Source organism: Rhinichthys klamathensis, unplaced genomic scaffold, assembly GCF_029890125.1.
Source record: "Rhinichthys klamathensis goyatoka isolate OS25496 unplaced genomic scaffold, OSU_Roscu_1.1 h1tg000150l_1, whole genome shotgun sequence".
Taxonomy (NCBI): Eukaryota; Metazoa; Chordata; class Actinopteri; order Cypriniformes; family Leuciscidae; genus Rhinichthys; species Rhinichthys klamathensis.
The window spans coordinates 1,860,365-1,885,247 of NW_026606685.1; the positions used below are offsets into that span (position 1 = coordinate 1,860,365).

The following is a 24,883-nucleotide window of genomic DNA, read 5'->3' on the forward strand; positions in this document are numbered from 1 at the left end:
TCCTGCTTTTTTATTGGATGTCCCTTTAAGTGGGTATACCAGTGTTCTGGTGTGTGGGTGTGTATCTCGTGACTGCCGCCTATCGGCCGGATCAGACGCTCCCGCTTTACACACATTTACACACTAATGGGCGTGGCCGAGTGGAAACGGCGGGCGATTCTCTTATTGGTTAATGACGCGCACGCGCAGTAGAGAGATTTATATGCTGGCTGAAGGTGGAAGCGTGCTCACTGCGGCTATGTGACAGCAGCCTAATTGGTAAGTACATTAAATATTATTACATTTTATATATTGATTAATATAAATTACTCATATCTATGTTTATATTTAAATTAAACATATCTTAGTGTTCTGTTGGCAGTCTTTAAAAATATTCACGCAGTCGAGCACGAGGCTCGTCATGGCACCCTGGAAACTGAATAATGCATTTATTGTTAATGAAAAGTTAATTAAGAATAATTATGAACAACTACGAGTTTCAGAAGAATGTTCACATCATTGAGGAAATCTGCTTTTTATAATGCCTCAATTTGCCTTAAATGTGCGTTGTGACAGGATTAAATTAAAGTGTCTGTCTGAACTCGTTCGTTGACGGGTGGAATGAAATCTATGGCGTCAAATAAAAAGTCAAAGATCGACATTTTATCATAAAATGTATTACCTTTTTGTAAAAAAAAAGCATAACAAACATACAATAGTTAATCCGATGAGGTACATTCGACGACTTTGTGGTGACTAACGTTAGCTGCTACTAGATTTACAGGCCCTTTTCACGATTCAAATGCATTTAAAATAAGTAGTTTCGAGAAGTTTCGACAGGAATAACGTTATATCTCAGCAGGGAAAGTATTCAAAGTTTCTGAAAATGTTAATTTGACATCTTTTGATGAAATTGACATAGTATAATTATTGTAATGCATATATTCACCCAAAAAAATCTTTGGGAAGTATACATTTAAACGTGTTTAATAAAAATAAATATATTAGTTGAATTGTATATGGCTGCCTTACTATAAAAAACAGCAATACATAAAATAGTATTGTTTTACTTGTAATGGTATTGGTGAATCAGAAGTCTTGCAAATTATTAAAAAAAAATAGGAACTGGTATTGTAAAATAAGATGGAAAGGGACTGTATGGATGTGCAACTTATTAGATTTATGTATTATTAAATATTTTTATGTAGTGTTTTTTCATTCTGTTTTTAAAATACTATACCTTCAACTCTGCAGATACAAGAAATGGAGAGTGGCTCGAGGCGACAAAGGCTAAAGCCTATGCAAGATGCAGAAGACCACATTAAGTCAAGAATTGACAAGCCAAATCTTGAGCAGCGATACATCAACAGATTTAAAGGTACACCAAATACTCTAAGTATCTGTCCTGTTTTGTAATGTCAGAGTACAGTACAACAGTACATTTGAAGACATGTACAGTCACACTGGAGTGATGAGAGCATTCAGTGCGTCACATGATCAACTGCCAAAGGAGGGCTGTGCGATATCACGCTTTAAGATTGTGAACTATTATAATATTCTGCATTTGTAGAGAGATCATAATATTATGCTAAAGTGCAAATTATCTCAGTTCTCCAGCTTATTGTTTGCATGTGTTTTAAAGCCTTGCCAGTTAAACACTTTATTCACACACTGATCTAACATGCGCTTAAAGTGTCAAATACACAGGGTTTCCATAAACACCATAGTTTTTATCTTAATTGAATGCAAACAGTTACGTGTCAGTATATTAGATCACTGGGTTGTTCATCCTATCTATCTATTTATATATATATACATATATATACATATAACAGCTCAGGTACACACTATATACAATGTGTTCATTTTGTTGGTAGTTGTAGAACATGTTACAGTGCAAGTGTTAATATGGTAAGACAATGAGGCTCTTATATTAAATATGTTTTTTCATCTTTCAGGACGAGGAGTGTTCACCAAGCAATTCATTTTAAAAGGGGATTTTGTGGTTGAGTATAAAGGCCTATTCACACAGGAACAAGAATCCTCTGGAGTGTTTCTTTTTGACTTTCCATGGAAAGGACAAATGTGTTGGTAATTAATTTTTATCCTTGAGTAATACTTTGATAATGCATTGTAATATATGCATAACATAATGGCAAAAACTTGCAATATAGGCCCTGTCCCAAATGGCACACTTCATGCTCACATGTATCTTGAGGGCTTACAATGGCTGCCGCGTGTCCGTTAAGTCCACAAGACCGTAGGGTGTCCCATTCTTCATTTGCTCGCGAGTGCCCTCTTTGCGGCTGCTATGCGTCCTCGATTTGCACTTCTGTTGAAGCTGTGAGCTCCACTGCAGAATTCTACCCCACAGTCAAAGCGGAATTACATCATGAAAGTGTGGACTCTGAGGATGACCGCAAGGGTTTAGGGTGCCATTTGGGACAGGGCCAATGTTCAACATGTTTAGAGTAAATTTTTTTAGAGATGCACCGATTGATCGGTTGGTGACCGGATTTGGCCGATTTTCACGTTATCAGTCTGACATTTTCGGCATGCATGTTAATCAATGAGTATGTTCACACCGGGAGCAGGAGCAGCGCGTGAGTGTCAAGCAGGAGTGTCGCATGAGCAGCATTGAAGTGGGGTTTCGGCGCCGAGTCTATTTGTGTTGCGCTTCTCACGCTCAGTTAAAGTGAAAGCACACTTTTGATGGACAAAATAAATATGATTTCACACAAAAAGTGCTCAAACATGAACAGAATTTGTATGTCTAGTGTGTTTGACCTTTTTTTATTATTCGGTTTGTGTAAAGTATATTGTTTTATAAAAACAAAACAAAAAGGGAATCGGCTAAAATCGGTATCGGCAGGTCAAACTCAATGAGAAATCGGAATCGGCCTAGAAAATTGTAATTGGTGCATCTCTAATTTTTTTGTTTCTTTATCCAGTAGATGAAGTTCGTACATGTTAATTTTCAAACACCATTGTCATGTTCTACTATTTGTCATTTTATTTATAATGATATGGACCTTTTTTATGCAGCATGGATGCATCGGAGGAGGATGGCAGTCTGGGAAGGCTTGTAAATGACAGTAACAAACCTAACTGCAAAATGAAGGTTGTAACATTCAATAACAGCCCACACTTGTGCCTTTTTGCTATTTTGGATATTTTTCCTGGGGAAGAAGTCACCTACAACTACGGACCATCAGAATGGCCGTGGAGATCCCAGGTAAAGAATGTTCTCCCCCAATATGCAATAGAGCATTTTCTAGAAGTATTTTCAAAGAATCTAGACAATGTAGGATTGTTGTTGTGTACACATTTGTCTTTATATTAATTATTTTACAGAGTAACATTACTGTCACAGCTTGGATGTCTGAATAACATTTACATGAAGAAAGATTTCCTTTACATCAAACTTTGCTTCAGTGGTCTGAAAATTTGTTGATATTGATTTTTAGCGGACCTTGTAGTGTTCTTGTTCAGTTTTCCTTATTTGCTATATCCCTAAAACAAGAATTGTTCATATTTTTTTAAATAAGGTTGCTTCAACCCAGTTAAATAAAAATAAGGTTTATTTAATTCATGTTTTAAATGAATAACTTCAACAATAAATGTAAACAGTACAAAATTGAGGTTACAAAACTATTCAACTGTAGTGTTTGTGCTTATGTGAGTATTTTTATATGCAGGTGTTCATTTTACATTATGACCATATAAAAAATAGAATAGAAACAGTAAAGTTTTGTATTGTAGGCAAAGATGTTCAAGACGTAGTTTCAGTTTTTTGCCACAATCAGACTTACAACATCTACATTTGTTATTGTTTTTATCCTGCAGCTTCTTTATCTCCAGCAAATGTCTACAACGGTATTTATTTTCATTCTCTCCTTTACAGATGAATACAGATGTTGCAGACAAAACTCCCTGTTTGGCAGAAGCAAGTGCAGAACAGGTATTGTGTAGTTTTGTAAGAGACATTAACATTTATTCTAGGTGTATTTTTTTGATTAATGTATGTTCATTATAGTCAAGTGTGCTTATTATACATCTACAAAGTGGAAAGTTGATATAGAGACTTGATGTAGAGCCAAGCACTGTGTGAACCTGAAAACACACTGCATTGTGAGGACGGAACGGTTTACTAGGACACTGTAGTGTTAGTTATGTAGGAAACAATAGGCATGAGATTGTGTTAAACTGAAAACACACTGCATTGTGAGGACAGAACGGTTTACTAGGACACTGTAGTGTTAGTTATGTAGGAAACAATAGGCATGAGATTGTGTGAACCTGAAAACACACTGCATTGTGAGGACAGAACGGTTTACTAGGACACTGTAGTGTTAGTTATGTAGGAAACAATAGGCATGAGATTGTGTTAAACTGAAAACACACTGCATTGTGAGGAAGGAACGGTTTACTAGGACACTGTAGTGTGTTAGTTATGTAGGAAACAATAGGCATGAGATTGTGTTAAACTGAAAACACACTGCATTGTGAGGAAGGAACGGTTTACTAGGACACTGTAGTGTTAGTTATGTAGGAAACAATAGGCATGAGATTGTGTTAAACTGAAAACACTGCATTGTGAGGACGGAACGGTTTACTAGGACACTGTAGTGTTAGTTATGTAGGAAACAATAGGCATGAGATTGTGTTAAACTGAAAACACTGCATTGTGAGGACGGAACGGTTTACTAGGACACTGTAGTGTGTTAGTTATGTAGGAAACAATAGGCATGAGATTGTGTTAAACTGAAAACACACTACATTGTGAGGACAGAACGGTTTACTAGGACACTGTAGTGTTAGTTATGTAGGAAACAATAGGCATGAGATTGTGTTAAACTGAAAACACACTGCATTGTGAGGACGGAACGGTTTACTAGGACACTGTAGTGTTAGTTATGTAGGAAACAATAGGCATGAGATTGTGTTAAACTGAAAACACACTGCATTGTGAGGACGGAACGGTTTACTAGGACACTGTAGTGTTAGTTATGTAGGAAACAATAGGCATGAGATTGTGTTAAACTGAAAACACTGCATTGTGAGGACAGAACGGTTTACTAGGACACTGTAGTGTTAGTTATGTAGGAAACAATAGGCATGAGATTGTGTTAAACTGAAAACACACTGCATTGTGAGGACAGAACGGTTTACTAGGACACTGTAGTGTTAGTTATGTAGGAAACAATAGGCATGAGATTGTGTTAAACTGAAAACACTGCATTGTGAGGACAGAACGGTTTACTAGGACACTGTAGTGTTAGTTATGTAGGAAACAATAGGCATGAGATTGTGTTAAACTGAAAACACTGCATTGTGAGGACAGAACGGTTTACTAGGACACTGTAGTGTTAGTTATGTAGGAAACAATAGGCATGAGATTGTGTTAAACTGAAAACACACTGCATTGTGAGGACAGAACGGTTTACTAGGACACTGTAGTGTTAGTTATGTAGGAAACAATAGGCATGAGATTGTGTTAAACTGAAAACACACTGCATTGTGAGGACGGAACGGTTTACTAGGACACTGTAGTGTTAGTTATGTAGGAAACAATAGGCATGAGATTGTGTTAAACTGAAAACACACTGCATTGTGAGGACAGAACGGTTTACTAGGACACTGTAGTGTTAGTTATGTAGGAAACAATAGGCATGAGATTGTGTTAAACTGAAAACACTGCATTGTGAGGACGGAACGGTTTACTAGGACACTGTAGTGTGTTAGTTATGTAGGAAACAATAGGCATGAGATTGTGTTAAACTGAAAACACACTGCATTGTGAGGACAGAACGGTTTACTAGGACACTGTAGTGTTAGTTATGTAGGAAACAATAGGCATGAGATTGTGTTAAACTGAAAACACTGCATTGTGAGGACAGAACGGTTTACTAGGACACTGTAGTGTTAGTTATGTAGGAAACAATAGGCATGAGATTGTGTTAAACTGAAAACACACTGCATTGTGAGGACAGAACGGTTTACTAGGACACTGTAGTGTTAGTTATGTAGGAAACAATAGGCATGAGATTGTGTTAAACTGAAAACACACTGCATTGTGAGGACGGAACGGTTTACTAGGACACTGTAGTGTTAGTTATGTAGGAAACAATAGGCATGAGATTGTGTTAAACTGAAAACACACTGCATTGTGAGGACAGAACGGTTTACTAGGACACTGTAGTGTTAGTTATGTAGGAAACAATAGGCATGAGATTGTGTTAAACTGAAAACACACTACATTGTGAGGACGGAACGGTTTACTAGGACACTGTAGTGTTAGTTATGTAGGAAACAATAGGCATGAGATTGTGTTAAACTGAAAACACACTGCATTGTGAGGACAGAACGGTTTACTAGGACACTGTAGTGTTAGTTATGTAGGAAACAATAGGCATGAGATTGTGTTAAACTGAAAACACACTACATTGTGAGGATGGAACGGTTTACTAGGACACTGTAGTGTTAGTTATGTAGGAAACAATAGGCATGAGATTGTGTTAAACTGAAAACACACTACATTGTGAGGATGGAACGGTTTACTAGGACACTGTAGTGTTAGTTATGTAGGAAACAATAGGCATGAGATTGTGTTAAACTGAAAACACACTGCATTGTGAGGACAGAACGGTTTACTAGGACACTGTAGTGTTAGTTATGTAGGAAACAATAGGCATGAGATTGTGTTAAACTGAAAACACACTACATTGTGAGGATGGAACGGTTTACTAGGACACTGTAGTGTTAGTTATGTAGGAAACAATAGGCATGAGATTGTGTTAAACTGAAAACACACTACATTGTGAGGATGGAACGGTTTACTAGGACACTGTAGTGTTAGTTATGTAGGAAACAATAGGCATGAGATTGTGTTAAACTGAAAACACACTGCATTGTGAGGACAGAACGGTTTACTAGGACACTGTAGTGTTAGTTATGTAGGAAACAATAGGCATGAGATTGTGTTAAACTGAAAACACTGCATTGTGAGGACGGAACGGTTTACTAGGACACTGTAGTGTTAGTTATGTAGGAAACAATAGGCATGAGATTGTGTTAAACTGAAAACACACTGCATTGTGAGGACAGAACGGTTTACTAGGACACTGTAGTGTTAGTTATGTAGGAAACAATAGGCATGAGATTGTGTTAAACTGAAAACACTGCATTGTGAGGACAGAACGGTTTACTAGGACACTGTAGTGTTAGTTATGTAGGAAACAATAGGCATGAGATTGTGTTAAACTGAAAACACTGCATTGTGAGGACAGAACGGTTTACTAGGACACTGTAGTGTTAGTTATGTAGGAAACAATAGGCATGAGATTGTGTTAAACTGAAAACACACTGCATTGTGAGGACAGAACGGTTTACTAGGACACTGTAGTGTTAGTTATGTAGGAAACAATAGGCATGAGATTGTGTTAAACTGAAAACACTGCATTGTGAGGACAGAACGGTTTACTAGGACACTGTAGTGTTAGTTATGTAGGAAACAATAGGCATGAGATTGTGTTAAACTGAAAACACACTACATTGTGAGGACAGAACGGTTTACTAGGACACTGTAGTGTTAGTTATGTAGGAAACAATAGGCATGAGATTGTGTTAAACTGAAAACACACTGCATTGTGAGGACAGAACGGTTTACTAGGACACTGTAGTGTTAGTTATGTAGGAAACAATAGGCATGAGATTGTGTTAAACTGAAAACACACTGCATTGTGAGGAAGGAACGGTTTACTAGGACACTGTAGTGTTAGTTATGTAGGAAACAATAGGCATGAGATTGTGTTAAACTGAAAACACACTGCATTGTGAGGACGGAACGGTTTACTAGGACACTGTAGTGTTAGTTATGTAGGAAACAATAGGCATGAGATTGTGTTAAACTGAAAACACACTGCATTGTGAGGACGGAACGGTTTACTAGGACACTGTAGTGTTAGTTATGTAGGAAACAATAGGCATGAGATTGTGTTAAACTGAAAACACACTGCATTGTGAGGACAGAACGGTTTACTAGGACACTGTAGTGTTAGTTATGTAGGAAACAATAGGCATGAGATTGTGTTAAACTGAAAACACACTACATTGTGAGGACGGAACGGTTTACTAGGACACTGTAGTGTTAGTTATGTAGGAAACAATAGGCATGAGATTGTGTTAAACTGAAAACACTGCATTGTGAGGACAGAACGGTTTACTAGGACACTGTAGTGTTAGTTATGTAGGAAACAATAGGCATGAGATTGTGTTAAACTGAAAACACACTGCATTGTGAGGACAGAACGGTTTACTAGGACACTGTAGTGTTAGTTATGTAGGAAACAATAGGCATGAGATTGTGTTAAACTGAAAACACACTACATTGTGAGGACGGTACGGTTTACTAGGACACTGTAGTGTTAGTTATGTAGGAAACAATAGGCATGAGATTGTGTTAAACTGAAAACACTGCATTGTGAGGACAGAACGGTTTACTAGGACACTGTAGTGTTAGTTATGTAGGAAACAATAGGCATGAGATTGTGTTAAACTGAAAACACTGCATTGTGAGGACAGAACGGTTTACTAGGACACTGTAGTGTTAGTTATGTAGGAAACAATAGGCATGAGATTGTGTTAAACTGAAAACACACTGCATTGTGAGGACAGAACGGTTTACTAGGACACTGTAGTGTTAGTTATGTAGGAAACAATAGGCATGAGATTGTGTTAAACTGAAAACACTGCATTGTGAGGAAGGAAAGGTTTACTAGGACACTGTAGTGTTAGTTATGTAGGAAACAATAGGCATGAGATTGTGTTAAACTGAAAACACTGCATTGTGAGGACAGAACGGTTTACTAGGACACTGTAGTGTTAGTTATGTAGGAAACAATAGGCATGAGATTGTGTTAAACTGAAAACACTGCATTGTGAGGAAGGAACGGTTTACTAGGACACTGTAGTGTTAGTTATGTAGGAAACAATAGGCATGAGATTGTGTTAAACTGAAAACACTGCATTGTGAGGACAGAACGGTTTACTAGGACACTGTAGTGTGTTAGTTATGTAGGAAACAATAGGCATGAGATTGTGTTAAACTGAAAACACTGCATTGTGAGGAAGGAACGGTTTACTAGGACACTGTAGTGTTAGTTATGTAGGAAACAATAGGCATGAGATTGTGTTAAACTGAAAACACTGCATTGTGAGGACAGAACGGTTTACTAGGACACTGTAGTGTTAGTTATGTAGGAAACAATAGGCATGAGATTGTGTTAAACTGAAAACACACTGCATTGTGAGGACAGAACGGTTTACTAGGACACTGTAGTGTTAGTTATGTAGGAAACAATAGGCATGAGATTGTGTTAAACTGAAAACACACTGCATTGTGAGGACGGAACGGTTTACTAGGACACTGTAGTGTTAGTTATGTAGGAAACAATAGGCATGAGATTGTGTTAAACTGAAAACACTGCATTGTGAGGACAGAACGGTTTACTAGGACACTGTAGTGTTAGTTATGTAGGAAACAATAGGCATGAGATTGTGTTAAACTGAAAACACACTGCATTGTGAGGACGGAACGGTTTACTAGGACACTGTAGTGTTAGTTATGTAGGAAACAATAGGCATGAGATTGTGTTAAACTGAAAACACACTGCATTGTGAGGACAGAACGGTTTACTAGGACACTGTAGTGTTAGTTATGTAGGAAACAATAGGCATGAGATTGTGTTAAACTGAAAACACACTGCATTGTGAGGACAGAACGGTTTACTAGGACACTGTAGTGTTAGTTATGTAGGAAACAATAGGCATGAGATTGTTAAACTGACGACACAGTAGCAGCTTCTTTATCTCCAGCAAATGTCTACAACGGTATTTATTTTCATTCTCTCCTTTACAGATGAATACAGATGTTGCAGACAAAACTCCCTGTTTGGCAGAAGCAAGTGCAGAACAGGTATTGTGTAGTTTTGTAAGAGACATTAACATTTATTCTAGGTGTATTTTTTTGATTAATGTATGTTCATTATAGTCAAGTGTGCTTATTATACATCTACAAAGTGGAAAGTTGATATAGAGACTTGATGTAGAGCCAAGCACTGTGTGAACCTGAAAACACACTGCATTGTGAGGACGGAACGGTTTACTAGGACACTGTAGTGTGTTAGTTATGTAGGAAACAATAGGCATGAGATTGTGTTAAACTGAAAACACACTGCATTGTGAGGACGGTACGGTTTACTAGGACACTGTAGTGTGTTAGTTATGTAGGAAACAATAGGCATGAGATTGTGTTAAACTGAAAACACACTGCATTGTGAGGACGGAACGGTTTACTAGGACACTGTAGTGTTAGTTATGTAGGAAACAATAGGCATGAGATTGTGTTAAACTGAAAACACACTACATTGTGAGGACAGAACGGTTTACTAGGACACTGTAGTGTTAGTTATGTAGGAAACAATAGGCATGAGATTGTGTTAAACTGAAAACACACTACATTGTGAGGACAGAACGGTTTACTAGGACACTGTAGTGTGTTAGTTATGTAGGAAACAATAGGCATGAGATTGTGTTAAACTGAAAACACACTGCATTGTGAGGATGGAACGGTTTACTAGGACACTGTAGTGTTAGTTATGTAGGAAACAATAGGCATGAGATTGTGTTAAACTGAAAACACACTGCATTGTGAGGACAGAACGGTTTACTAGGACACTGTAGTGTTAGTTATGTAGGAAACAATAGGCATGAGATTGTGTTAAACTGAAAACACTGCATTGTGAGGACAGAACGGTTTACTAGGACACTGTAGTGTGTTAGTTATGTAGGAAACAATAGGCATGAGATTGTGTTAAACTGAAAACACACTGCATTGTGAGGACGGAACGGTTTACTAGGACACTGTAGTGTTAGTTATGTAGGAAACAATAGGCATGAGATTGTGTTAAACTGAAAACACACTACATTGTGAGGACAGAACGGTTTACTAGGACACTGTAGTGTTAGTTATGTAGGAAACAATAGGCATGAGATTGTGTTAAACTGAAAACACTGCATTGTGAGGACAGAACGGTTTACTAGGACACTGTAGTGTTAGTTATGTAGGAAACAATAGGCATGAGATTGTGTTAAACTGAAAACACTGCATTGTGAGGACAGAACGGTTTACTAGGACACTGTAGTGTTAGTTATGTAGGAAACAATAGGCATGAGATTGTGTTAAACTGAAAACACTGCATTGTGAGGACAGAACGGTTTACTAGGACACTGTAGTGTTAGTTATGTAGGAAACAATAGGCATGAGATTGTGTTAAACTGAAAACACTGCATTGTGAGGACAGAACGGTTTACTAGGACACTGTAGTGTTAGTTATGTAGGAAACAATAGGCATGAGATTGTGTTAAACTGAAAACACACTGCATTGTGAGGACAGAACGGTTTACTAGGACACTGTAGTGTTAGTTATGTAGGAAACAATAGGCATGAGATTGTGTTAAACTGAAAACACTGCATTGTGAGGACAGAACGGTTTACTAGGACACTGTAGTGTTAGTTATGTAGGAAACAATAGGCATGAGATTGTGTTAAACTGAAAACACACTGCATTGTGAGGACGGAACGGTTTACTAGGACACTGTAGTGTTAGTTATGTAGGAAACAATAGGCATGAGATTGTGTTAAACTGAAAACACTGCATTGTGAGGACAGAACGGTTTACTAGGACACTGTAGTGTTAGTTATGTAGGAAACAATAGGCATGAGATTGTGTTAAACTGAAAACACTGCATTGTGAGGACAGAACGGTTTACTAGGACACTGTAGTGTTAGTTATGTAGGAAACAATAGGCATGAGATTGTGTTAAACTGAAAACACTGCATTGTGAGGACAGAACGGTTTACTAGGACACTGTAGTGTGTTAGTTATGTAGGAAACAATAGGCATGAGATTGTGTTAAACTGAAAACACACTGCATTGTGAGGACAGAACGGTTTACTAGGACACTGTAGTGTTAGTTATGTAGGAAACAATAGGCATGAGATTGTTAAACTGACGACACAGTAGCAGCTTCTTTATCTCCAGCAAATGTCTACAACGGTATTTATTTTCATTCTCTCCTTTACAGATGAATACAGATGTTGCAGACAAAACTCCCTGTTTGGCAGAAGCAAGTGCAGAACAGGTATTGTGTAGTTTTGTAAGAGAACTGTCAACACAGGAGCAGCTACAATTGCTGTCAATACCTCTGTGCCCCACAGTTTGGCAAGCACTATGCTTTTGGTTTGTGAAAATTCAAGTGTGTTAATTTTAAATCTGCAAAATAGAAAATAAATAATAGTAAATAAGTATATAAATTATTTGTATATACTTTTGTTTAAAAAAAAAGTAGAAGCTAAATTACGGTCTATCCCACTCCTCTTCCTTCCTACTAAATAGTGTCACAAACATGACTTGGTCCATGCAACTGTGTCATGCCTGGACAAATGCACAGTATGCCTGGGATCTGGGATGTCTGCTCTTAAGTGGATTGGTTTCAAATGTAAAGGTGAGTAAATACATGCATACTTGCATACACTATATTGCCAAACGTTTTGGGACGTTTGCCTATACATGTACATAAACTTAAATTACATCCCATTCCTGATCCGTAGGGTTTAATATGGAGTTAACCCTTTGCATCTATAATTTTTTATCCAGACATCAATAGCTGTATTAGTATCAGTGAAACTGACCTTTATTCATAAAAAGATGCCAATGAACCAAGTATTTAAAAATGTACAGTAAACTATACAACTTTGTCTCTACATTAATTCGGAGATTAGCTGTGTAATTATTACATTATAAAATATATAAACTAAAACCTATAAAAACGATGAGATATAAAGACATCACAGACTCCATAACGCAATGAATAAAAAGTATAAAATCATTGGTTACCCATAAGCCAATCACATATCGTTTGGTTATGACGCGCCAGCTCAGCCGCATCTAACTTCCTCTGTAAACCAGAGCATGTGAGCGAAGCAGAGCGGTGTAACGCTCAGCTCAATATTCCGCTCTATGCGCGTATGCTCCACTCAGTCGCTCGCGTCCCAAGCGAACGCTCCACTGATGAATCGCTCACACTCACCGGTAAAACAAATCCCGCTCAGACATAAATGTTTCTGTAGGTTACTTGCCTTCTGTTTGTACTTTGTAATGAATATCTGAAATAAATGTATAAATTACAGTAGCTAGGATTGTAAATAGAAGTTATTTACTGGTGATTCTGAATAAAAGTCTGTTCTTTTTATTCATTTAAATGCATTAAATTAACTTAATTAAAAAACATGTCTAGCCCTTTGGCAAACTTGCCTATTAAATGCAATAACTGAAAAGGTATATTTGATTTTCGTTATTTTATTTCCGTGAACATAACTGCAGTTGCAAAACAGGCATATTAAAACGCGCACGCACGCACACACACACACACACACACACACACACACACAAACAAGATGAAATGCATGTAGAACTTCACAAAACACATCTGGACTATCATGCTCATAAAAGCACACACAGGTGAAATGCACTTAACAACATCTTATCAAAGCACACCTGGATGATTTACTGGCATTAGTAAAAGAAACGCGCGTTCTAAAGTTTAAATAGACCAAAACTGCGGGTAATTGCGGTCTATTTAAAAACGTCTCAATCTTTACATCACTTTAGAATTTACTTTTAGAAACATTAGCTTGGACAAAGTATTAGGTTTCAGGCTCATGCGGTGTGCCCGGGACAGTAATCCAGCGGCGGAAAACACGCGCTCAGCACTGGAAGAACCACTGGATTGATCCAGCATTGGTTTTCCAAAATCCTAGGACATCTTCATGTGGACCTTTTCTCATTGAGCCCAGGTACTCCTCCATCTCACCTCTGGCACTGTCAGCTACACTCGAGTTGCTCTCATATGAGCCGAAAATGAGGGCCTTCTTGGGAGCGCTTCTAGCCTCAGTCACTGTCCACCGCAGTCTCCACACCACTGCATTCTGCCTCTTTTACCAACATTTCACGAATCTCTACGAGTTGATTGCTCACTGTACCATCTCTAATGATCCATTCAGTTTTAAAACGTGGATCCAATACAGCCGCCAACACAAGGTGCTTGTCAGAGTAAAATCTGTTAAAACGAGTAGAGACATTATCTGACAGTGTCTCCACAAATGCACGAATGTTGACGGAGCGGTTGTCAGGGACACTGGACAAAAGCTGTTTGATTTCCATTACAGCTGGAAGAATCATGCCAAGGTTTCCGAGCTCTTTTTGCATAGCAGTTGTAAGCTCTGCCAGAGGCAATAGCACCTCAGTCAGGGCTTGGAGATGAAGTACGTCATTCATGGTCAGCTTACTGTGCTCGGGAATTTTAAGTTTATCAGCCTCCTCAGTGTTTAAGGTGCTTTTTCTAATACTCTTTACAAGTTTTGCCGTTCGTGTGATCATTTTGTCTACATCAGCATGACCGTTTATTGCATCCTTTATGGCGAGTTGCAGTAAATGGATGGGGCATCGCATATGCAGATTAGATTCAGTGATGTATGTGGCGCTCATGTTTTCTATGATCTGCGCAAAATCTGTCTGGAATGGTGAAAGTGGACCTTCCTCTGTGCCACTGCCATCTTCCTCAAGGACCTCTTCCTCACCCTCCTCTTCAGTTGAGCTTTCATCAAACCCTGGGAGGTCGAAAGCCTTTACCATGTTACTTGCGCTGTCAGTCACCACCCTGACAACTCGCCGTTGTAAATTCCAGTGTTGCAAAATACTTTCATATTTATGAAAAATATTCTCAGCGGTGTGGTGTCCTTTAAGATGTTCACAGGACAGCAGCACAGTGTGACTGTTAAACATTTCATCAATGAAACTTGCCACAACACCCAGAAAGCTGTGTCCTCTTCTGTTTGTCCAAATGTCTAAAGTAAGCACAAAGCCATCTCCTAACTGCAACAGCTCTCTAAGTCTGCCTTCCATCTCGCTAAGAGCATTTGGCATCAGAGTGTCACGTACTGTACTGTAGCACGGTGTGGTATAGCCGGGCTGGGCAACGCTGACAAAATGGCGCATACCCTCACGTTCACCTTTTGTGAGAGGTTCATAATCCACGTAAACTATCTTAAAAAATGCGTCATCTAATTCTTTCTTCCGTGCATTAGACACAGAGAACTGGGGAGTCTGGGGACGCAGGAGAGGAAAAAAATTCTTTATCTCCCTTTGATTGGTAGCAGTTTTTTCTGTAAAAACTAATTTGTGTACATTATAATAGCATTCAGTACATTTTCTGTTGCCTACATCTAAATTATAGGCCTACCTAATTATTCGGGTCAGTTTTTTTTGTTTTATTTAAATTTAACAAGTGGTTCAATTAGGGCTGCACGATTATGGCCAAAATGATAATCACGATTATTTTTAACAATATTGAGATCACGATTAATTATCACGATTATTTGTTGATTTTAACCAAAACAAATGTTATTGTCACATAGGCTAATTATAACTGCTTTCACATCCATATTGTGCTACATTCCTGCTAATGTACAAGTATGTGCATCAAAATAAAACAGGTCCTCTTATTCACCAAAATTCAGTGCATCTCCTTAAAGAATAAATAAAAATAAATAAAACAATAAAGAAAATGTAGCAAAACTTCAACAAGGCACTATTTTACATTGTGTAAATATATTTTAGGAAGCAAAATATAAACTTGCATTGTACCTGCATAATGGGTGTGAATAAAACTCAAAATATACAATCAATAAAAAAACAAATATTCCATAACAGAATGTAACCAAATGAGAACATTTCAAGGCAGAACTATGGAAGTTCAATTAATGGATAAAATTCAGAGTCATTGTTGTTTGACGCTTAAGAATCTGAAAACCTGGTTGTGGTACAGTGTCAGTGATTGGTTGTGAAATCATACTGCATGAATTGAATCTTATTTAATCTTCCACATGAAAGTTTATGTGCTCGAATTATTTCTATGTATTAAACTATAGTTCAAAACAAGACGTTTGTAGTACTGATTATTGGAGTCCATTAATCGAACTTCCATGCCTCTTATATAGTAATTATATATTACTATGTAGTACCAATTTACTAATGCTCACACTCGGTCTCTCCCGCACGCAGATACTCGGTCTCTCCCGCGCGCAGACACACTCGGTATCTCTCGCGCGCTGTCGCACGCTCGCACACTGTCGAGTGCGCTCTTGGACACACGGGCTGTGTCCGAAATCTCCACTCAAACCACTACTCCCTAACCCCTATGTAGGGGGTAGGGAGTAGAGCACTATATAGTGAGCTCACCAAGCATAGTAGAAACACCACTTTCGGACACTACTCGATCGTCTCTCGGCGCCGTTTATTACGTCATTACTGTCGCACTATTTAAACGTGCTATCATCTGTCAGCTGGTGCAATGCATGATGGTATGTAGGGCTTGGGTTAGTGACCATCAGTTGTACACTACTTTTCAAAATGCATTCTGGGATACATTGAGTGGACTATATAGGGTATAATAATCATCACTTTACATTCAGACAGCACTACAAAATGGTGAGCTCACTATATAGTCCACTATATAGTGAGTAGTGGGAGATTTCAGACACAGCAACGGTCTCTCGTGCTCTGTCACTCGCGCGCAGACACACGTCTCTCTCGTGCACTGTGGCTCATGGAGGCACGTGATCAGACAGTGGTTTAGGGAGCGCTAGATTGGCTTTGCAAAAAAAAAAAAAAAAAAACTTTGATACGGAGCGTTCTGAGAACGGATTGACGCATTTTAAATATCGCTCGATCACGCGAATTTGATCGTGGGAAGCCAAAATCGTTATCGTGATTAAAATTAGATTAATCGTGCAGCCCTAGGTTCAATAACTGCTGTCTAATTTCAACTTAAAAATAGGCTACATCAACTACAATTATGTAGGCTAATTCATATTGTGTGTTGGCTATAGGTTATTTTTAGTTGCACTGATATGATGATTGCATAACAAATTAACAATTCGTTCCAACCTGACGTCAGCATGTTTTAATAATTAATTTCCTCATTTTATTTAAATCATACAAAATTAACAATATAATATTTCGATCCATGGTTTAGTAAATCGTGACCACGTTGTAATAATTTGTTTCCTTGTTTTAATAAAACGAGAGTAGCCTACGAATTAGTTCAACATGGCCACGATTTACTAAACCAGGGAACGATTTAAGAATTTGTGGAAACGAATTTAATTCGTGGCCACCCTAAATGAAAGAACGAATTCTTAATTCATGGGACATGGGTAATTTGTATATTACAATATATTTTTGTCTTCATGTCATGAGAGGGGCTCAGTACAACAGCCTACCTTACCCATTTATCTATTAATTTATTTTCGAATGGTATAGGCTATAGCTCACCTTTTGCTGCACTACCATGTTTGCGTAGCACATCCTCGTGCTTTCTGGCAATGTGACGCTTTAGATTCCAATATGAATCTTTGCTAACTCTCACAGTCTCTCCACACTCCCTTTCAATTTCTTCTCCCTGCTCGTTCTTAACTGTGATTTTTACTGGGCATTTATGCATAAGGCTCGCAACTTCCTTAAAACAATGTTTGAACTCCATAACCAACCCATTATTGCTTTAGCTAATTCACCGATTCTCGAACTAGCAAATCACAATAGGGCATTCTGGGTTGAGCGAGCGGCGCTGAGCGGACGGAGCGAGCGGAGCAGAATCTTCAGAAAGGCGCTCTCCGCTCAGGAGGAAGTATTACCGCTCCGCTCACATGCTCTGCTGTAAACACATATATAATGCGAAAACGAAACCACCGAGCGAAACACCGGAGTGAACATGGCTGTGAACGACTTTTTCAGACTTTGTAAAGTAAATCTATGCATCCACGGTACAATTAGTGCCTCTAATATTTAACAGTAGAGAGAAATAAGAAAATATTTGCAGCCAACTGTCAAAGTTAGGATTAGTTCTGTTAAACACAGCTCTTTGTTCATCTTGAGTCTGTCGGAAATGCTGCAACTTAATTGCAAGATTACAGCATGACATGGAAATATTTAAGAACTGGAAAAGAAAGGAGACACTGAACTGTCAAAAGGGTGCCAGTTCGAGCTCGACAGGGCCACAACATCACCTCCATTCAAAATGTTTAACAAACACTCTTCTTGTTCGGGCTTCAGTTTGCAAATGCCAGGAATCATGGGCATAGGAACCGGGGGGGACGTGTCCCCCCCCCAAAATTGGAGACAGTCGCATTTGTCCCACCCAAAAATTATACCGCGGAGAAAAATATTTGATTTGAAATCTTTAACTCGCATGCTTGTCATGTGCCTGTTTGCAGTCAGTTGCCTACTGGAAATTATGTCACATAAAATTTGATGAAAGTGATGCTTTGAAAACATATTTCTGACAATAAATGAAAGCTATTTGAAATGGTGTCTATTTTGTCTCGGCTGAGCTGAGATGAGAACAATATTCTTGTTCAGAATATTGTTCAGAAAGCCGTATTCTTGTTCAGCTGCTTCATCTCGTTGTCAGTCGACCATGATCGCGCTTCCCTCGCGCACGCGCATCTAGGTGACACGGATAAATGTACACAGCAATATATAATGAATATAGATCATAGATCTGGGAGATCCGTAGTTGCGCGGGATGTGGAAGCGCGCAAAAGTTCCAGAAATGTACAAAAAGTGCCCTGGCCTTGAATGACAAGGTAAGGAAAATAAGACTAAATCAAAATTAAATAACCAAGACTAGTTTGACCATGTGATTTTTCTCAGGAGATGTTTTGAGCATTTTACTTCAGACACCGGATTATCAGCAAACTGCAAACTGCCAATAGAACTGCTAGCTGGCTACTCAAAATAAACTAGCAATCTATTCAGTCAGCATATTTGTATTTGATCTGTGTGAGTTACAGAAATATAAGACTTGCTAGACCTACCTTTTTTATATATATATATTTCTTTGCACAAAAGTCTCCAGAAAGTGCCATTTAATGGTTTATTTATTTTTTTAAATCCCAATTTAACCCCTGATTAGGCCTGCAATTAAAGAATTGATTTGATATTTATCAGTTAGCCTAATTACTGCCATTCAAAATGTGTTTTCCTTTATCTTTACAAATGTATCTTTTTAGTAGAATAAAGTATGTTGGTGAATGTTTTGCAGTGTAGTAAATTTATGACACATTTCTGTTCAAAACATTAACGGATCTGTCAGGTTTCCGTTATGTGTCCCCCCCCAATGTTAAACTCATTCCTACGCCCCTGCCAGGAATATTCTCCACAACAGAGCGAATTGCATCCCGTGTCTCCATATCCACGGTCGTTTTCAATTTCACTAACCTATCTTAAACTCGGCGCTTAGCGTCTACATCACGGCTCTCAGCCCGCCCTCTGTTCGTTGATTGGCCGACTGTATTCAGTCGGGAGGAAAACTGAGAGATAGGTCGCTATCTCAGACTGAGTACAGAAGCGAACTGAAATTGAGCGGAAGTACGAAGTCTGACGTAGTCAGGCTAGGAGACTGGAGCTTTTGCTTAGAATTTTGAATACCAATCATGCTCAATATTAATCAGGAACTTTACGTGCATTCCCTTTAAATTAATTTTGTCTCACTTTTTAAAATGAATGAAATTGTTTAATGAAGATTATTTAGTGAATAATGATTTATTTTAAAAATGCATTTTTATGATTCTAATACTGAAAAATAGCTAAATGTGTTTTAGTGTAGATATATTAATTTATATTAACTGACTGTTGTCTTTCAGTTTGTTCTGGTGTGTGGCACAAGGGTTGTCTCAAGCAAGCATTTCCTGAGGTATGTCAGATTTACTTTTGTAGGTACCATTACATTTGTTATTTAAAAAAAAATACTGTTAGTTTAACATGTATTCTATTTTTAGGATAAACATGATTTCAGCTCAGAGGATGATAGTGAATCAGATGAGGACATGCATGAAGATAAGGATTATTTACCAGACAGCAACTCTGATAGTTCCGAATCTGATTCGGATGCAAGGTCTCTGGAGGTCTCTACTCTGTCCCAGGGTCCCCTCTCAGGGAATATTGAAACATTTGATACTAGAAAAAAAAACCCAGATGAAACAACAGATGACAAAGCAGGTGTTAAAGGTATAAACTACTGTTACGTTTGTCAAAAGCCTCAGTCTAAACTTGCCAGACATCTAGAGACACACAAGACAGAAGCAGAAGTGATGGAGGCTCTCAGTTTTCCAAAACGTTCAGTAAAAAGACGACGACTTCTGGAGAAATTACGTAATCGTGGTAACTTTCAACACAATGTAGTTGTTCTCAAAACAGGAACCGGGCAAATCAAATTAAAAAGAACTTCTAAGCAGTCTAAATTTATTCACTGTGTCTATTGTAAAGGAATGTTTTCCCGCAAAGAATTGTGGCGGCACTCTCGCAGATGCCACTTCATGCCAGAACAGGCTTCCGGTGGGTTTGCAAAGCCCAAAGTCTTGGGCTTGGCCTCAACTGCTCAGTCTGTGTTCTCTGAAAGTATTTCTCAAGGGGTTTGGAAGCTTCTTGACCCAATGAGACTGGATGATATAACAACAGTTGTTCGTAATGACTTCAGCATTTTGCAGCTGGCACAATCTCTGTACAACAAGCATGGATCTGATACTACAAAATATGAGTATATTCGTCAGAAGTTAAGGGAACTTGCACGTGTGTTGTTGGTTTTGCGTGGTGATTCGTTATACACCATTGAAGATGCTGTTAAGCCTGGAAATTTTCACAAAGTTGTCAAAGCTGTGAAAAAAGTGTCTGGTTTTGATGAAGAAAACAACTCTTACACAGCACCAAGTCTTGCTCTAAAAATAGGGCATTCTCTACAGAAAATAGCTGACATAATTCACTGTAGGGCTTTGATGACAGAAAATGAGGGCTTGATCAAATCAACTGAAGCTTTCAAGTCACTGTACTCCACAAAATGGTGTGAGCTTGTATCACACTCTGCCCTGAACACACTTAGTGAGAAGAAATTCAACAAACCATCGACCTTGCCTTTTACCCAGGATGTGCAACTTCTTCATACTCACCTCGAACAGTCTGCAAATGCTGCCTTTGACAAACTGAAGAAAGAAGCATCTCCCCAAAGTTACGCTGACCTTGCAAAAGCCACTCTTGTTCAGACTATAGTTTTTAATCGAAGGCGTGCAGGGGAGGTGTCAAAAATGCACTTGAAGAACTTCATTGCTAGAGACAAAAGCGTACTCCATGTTGATGTGTCCTTGGGATTAACTAAGTTTGAAAAGAAACTTTGTGAGCACTTCACTCGGGTAGAAATCCGGGGCAAACGTGGACGAAAGGTGGCTGTCCTCCTTACACCACAAATGGTGAAATCGCTGAATCTATTAGTCAGCAGAAGAATGGAATGTGGTGTACAGGATGCCAATATCTTTCTCTTTGCTAGACCAAAATGTTCAAGTTATTACAGAGGTCAAGACAGCTTGAGACTTCATGCAGAAAAGTGTGGAGCCAAAAAACCTGAATATCTACGCTCAACCCAGCTTAGGAAACATGTTGCAACCCTTTCGCAAATTTTAAACCTCAAAGACAACGAGTTGGATCAGGTGGCTGACTTTCTCGGGCATGATATACGTGTCCACCGTGATCACTACAGACTGCCTGAGGCAACAATTCAGCTTGCGAAAATCTCGAAGCTACTTTTAGCAATGGACAAAGGTTGTCTTGGAAACATCCAGGGAAAGTCACTCGATGAGATTCAAATTGAAGGTATTTTATATATCTATTGCATAGGTGTTATTCCAATACCAATCTCAACATTTCCATACAAGAGTATTACACTTAATTAACGTTATGATTTCAGATCAGATCCAGTTGACCGATACTGAAGATGATGCAGATGATGAACCTGATGGCACCAGTTCATTTGGCAGACAAAATGAAATGTCATCAATACAAGAAGCCTGCCAGAATGGAGGTAATTATTTTAATGGTATAAAGAAAAATGATACATTATAAGGTAGTGGTGTTTGGACTGAGAAGTACACTCACCTAAAGGATTATTAGGAACACCTGTTCAATTTCTCAATGCAATTATCTAATCAACCAATCACATGGCAGTTGCTTCAATGCATTTAGGAGTGTGGTCCTGGTCAAGACAATCTCCTGAACTCCAAACTGAATGTCAGAATGGGAAAGAAAGGTGATTTAAGCAATTTTGAGCGTGGCATGGTTGTTGGTGCCAGACGGGCCGGTCTGAGTATTTCACAATCTGCTCAGTTACTGGGATTTTCACGCACAACCATTTCTAGGGTTTACAAAGAATGGTATGAAAAGGGAAAAACATCCAGTATGCGGCAGTCCTGTGGGCGAAAATGCCTTGTTGATGCTAGAGGTCAGAGGAGAATGGGCCGACTGATTCAAGCTGATAGAAGAGCAACTTTGACTGAAATAACCACTCGTTACAACCGAGGTATGCAGCAAAGCATTTGTGAAGCCACAACACACACAACCTTGAGGTGGATGGGCTACAACAGCAGAAGACCCCACCGGGTACCACTCATCTCCACTACAAATAGGAAAAAGTGGCTACAATTAGCAAGAGCTCACCAAAGTTGGACAGTTGAAGACTGGAAAAATGTTGCCTGGTCTGATGAGTCTCGATTTCTGTAGAGACATTCAGATGGTAGTGTCAGAATTTGGCGTAAACAGAATGAGAACATGGATCCATCATGCCTTGTTACCACTGTGCAGGGTGGTGGTGGTGGTGTAATGGTGTGGGGAATGTTTTCTTGGCACACTTTAGGCCCCTTAGTGCCAATTGGGCATCGTTTAAATGCCACGGCCTACCTGAGCATTGTTTCTGACCATGTCCATCCCTTTATGGCCACCATGTACCCATCCTCTGATGGCTACTTCCAGCAGGATAATGCACCATGTCACAAAGCTCGAATCATTTCAAATTGGTTTCTTGAACATGACAATGAGTTCACTTTACTAAAATGGCCCCCACAGTCACCAGATCTCAACCCAATAGAGCATCTTTGGGATGTGGCGGAACGGGAGCTTCGTGCCCTGGATGTGCATCCCACAAATCTCCATCAACTGCAAGATGCTATCCTATCAATATGGGCCAACATTTCTAAAGAATGCTTTCAGCACCTTGTTGAATCAATGCCACGTAGAATTAAGGCGAAAGGGGGTCAAACACAGTATTAGTATGGTGTTCCTAATAATCCTTTAGGTGAGTGTATGCCAAGGTACTGTACCCAAGACTGCCTGTAGGAGCTGGCAGTATGATCACTATAGTTGTGTAGTACTATAGAATGTGAAAGCAACTTTGACTTGGGTCCGTATTCATTTAGGAAGTAAAGTAACTTGCATGTGTTGTGACTTGTTTCATTTTTTTATGATTTCTTACTGGGCTACCGTAAAATTGGGGTGTAACAGTTAAAATTACTCACGGTTTGGCTTTGTCAGTTTTAGGGGCATGGTTTCGGCATGGTTTGATATGTTCAGGGGGAAAAAGGACTACTGTCAAGTAAAAACAAAGAAAATAAGAAAAAATAATCAAACCACAAGCAACAGCATATTTCAATAAATTAAAATAAGCAAGGGATAATCCACGGCTAGCTGTGGATTTAACCATTTTAATGCACAACGTGGAGGCATTTTGGCTGTTACGCCAAACCCATGATTCGGTTCGAATCACGAAAGTTGCTGCTAGCTCATGGACACCTCCTACTAACGCTCTGCATCTCTGCAAGTTTCGGAGGGGAATGATTCAGATTTCTCTTGGCACAGCTACTAAAAGACCGAAAAGTTGCTCACGTCACATCTACATCATCAAGCTCAGTTTGAGTCTGTGCAGTACACTCAGCGATCAGGAAAGGAGTACTTCTAATGGGCTTCACTTTTCTCTGTTGAATCCACTGTGTCCATTTCTTTTACTGTCTATGGCATCATGTCAATTAACAATCTTTAAACTTTCAGACTTGGCTCTGTTGAGGCAAAAACAATTCATGTTGATTCTAGTCTATTTTTGTTCATAAAATGTCATAGAAATGCATGTATTATCAAAATTACATGCATTTTGTAATATTTTGTGAACTAAATTGTAAATGTTTGTAGCTTGTAACTGATTTTTTAAAATTAAACATTTCACATTGCAATGTTTTCTTGTTTTTATCTTTCTTGTTTTTAGTGACTGAAAGTGTTGAACATCGGGGGAAGAAAAGAATATGGTCAAAAGCAGAAGTTGCTGCTGTGATGCGGCATTTTAAAATCCACATAGCCAAAGGTCATTTGGCGACAAAATCTGAGTGTCTTCAATGCAAATCTGCTGAAGAGCATGTGCTACAAAACCGGTCAGTACAAAACATTAGGGATTTTGTGAGAAACAGAGGTATAACAGCCAAAAGGAGAAGTCAGTATGAAAGTGCATGAGTGCTGTTCATGAAATGCAGCCATAAGCTTTTACATTTTGTAACACTGTTTTAGCTTATTTTATTATTTTTAAATGTTGTCTCCTTGCTGTCTTCTGGGTTATTTACCCTTCACTTCTTTGTTGATGTGACTGGTTTCCAATGAGATGTTCCAGTTTCTGTTATCAATGTAGCTGATTTCTCATTTGTTGTTGGTTTTACCACCAATTTGTTTTTGTTTTTTTGTCATTTTCCACCAATGCAATAACTGTGAACTGGACTTTGCATCGTTGCAGCACACACCATTACACAAATTGTTCCTGCTAACTAATGATTCTTTTCCTCTCATATACATTTTTTTTTCTTGTTTATTATTTATCGCTGTGCCGTTTACAAAATATGGTATTGTTGATCTCTTGCACTGTCGAT

General features: G+C 38.6%; 1 protein-coding gene across 2 annotated transcripts; it reads left to right on the plus strand.

The window, feature by feature from the left end:
* Window positions 1–1,215: 1,215 nt before the first annotated feature.
* LOC130090768 (N-lysine methyltransferase KMT5A-A-like) lies at window positions 1,216–24,469 on the plus strand. 2 transcript variants are annotated; one of them, XM_056258306.1, is made up of 5 exons: window positions 1,216–1,357; window positions 1,938–2,070; window positions 3,025–3,214; window positions 12,127–12,183; window positions 24,235–24,469. In XM_056258306.1, exons 1-5 carry the CDS (start codon window positions 1,243–1,245, stop codon window positions 24,235–24,237), a joined length of 498 nt encoding a protein of 165 aa, XP_056114281.1. In that variant the 5' UTR covers window positions 1,216–1,242; the 3' UTR covers window positions 24,238–24,469. The 2 variants fall into 2 exon arrangements, with proteins under 2 accessions (XP_056114281.1, XP_056114280.1); XM_056258305.1 differs by lacking the exon at window positions 12,127–12,183 and adding an exon at window positions 3,884–3,940 and having other exon boundaries at window positions 1,217–1,357.
* The last annotated feature ends 414 nt before the right edge of the window (window positions 24,470–24,883 follow it).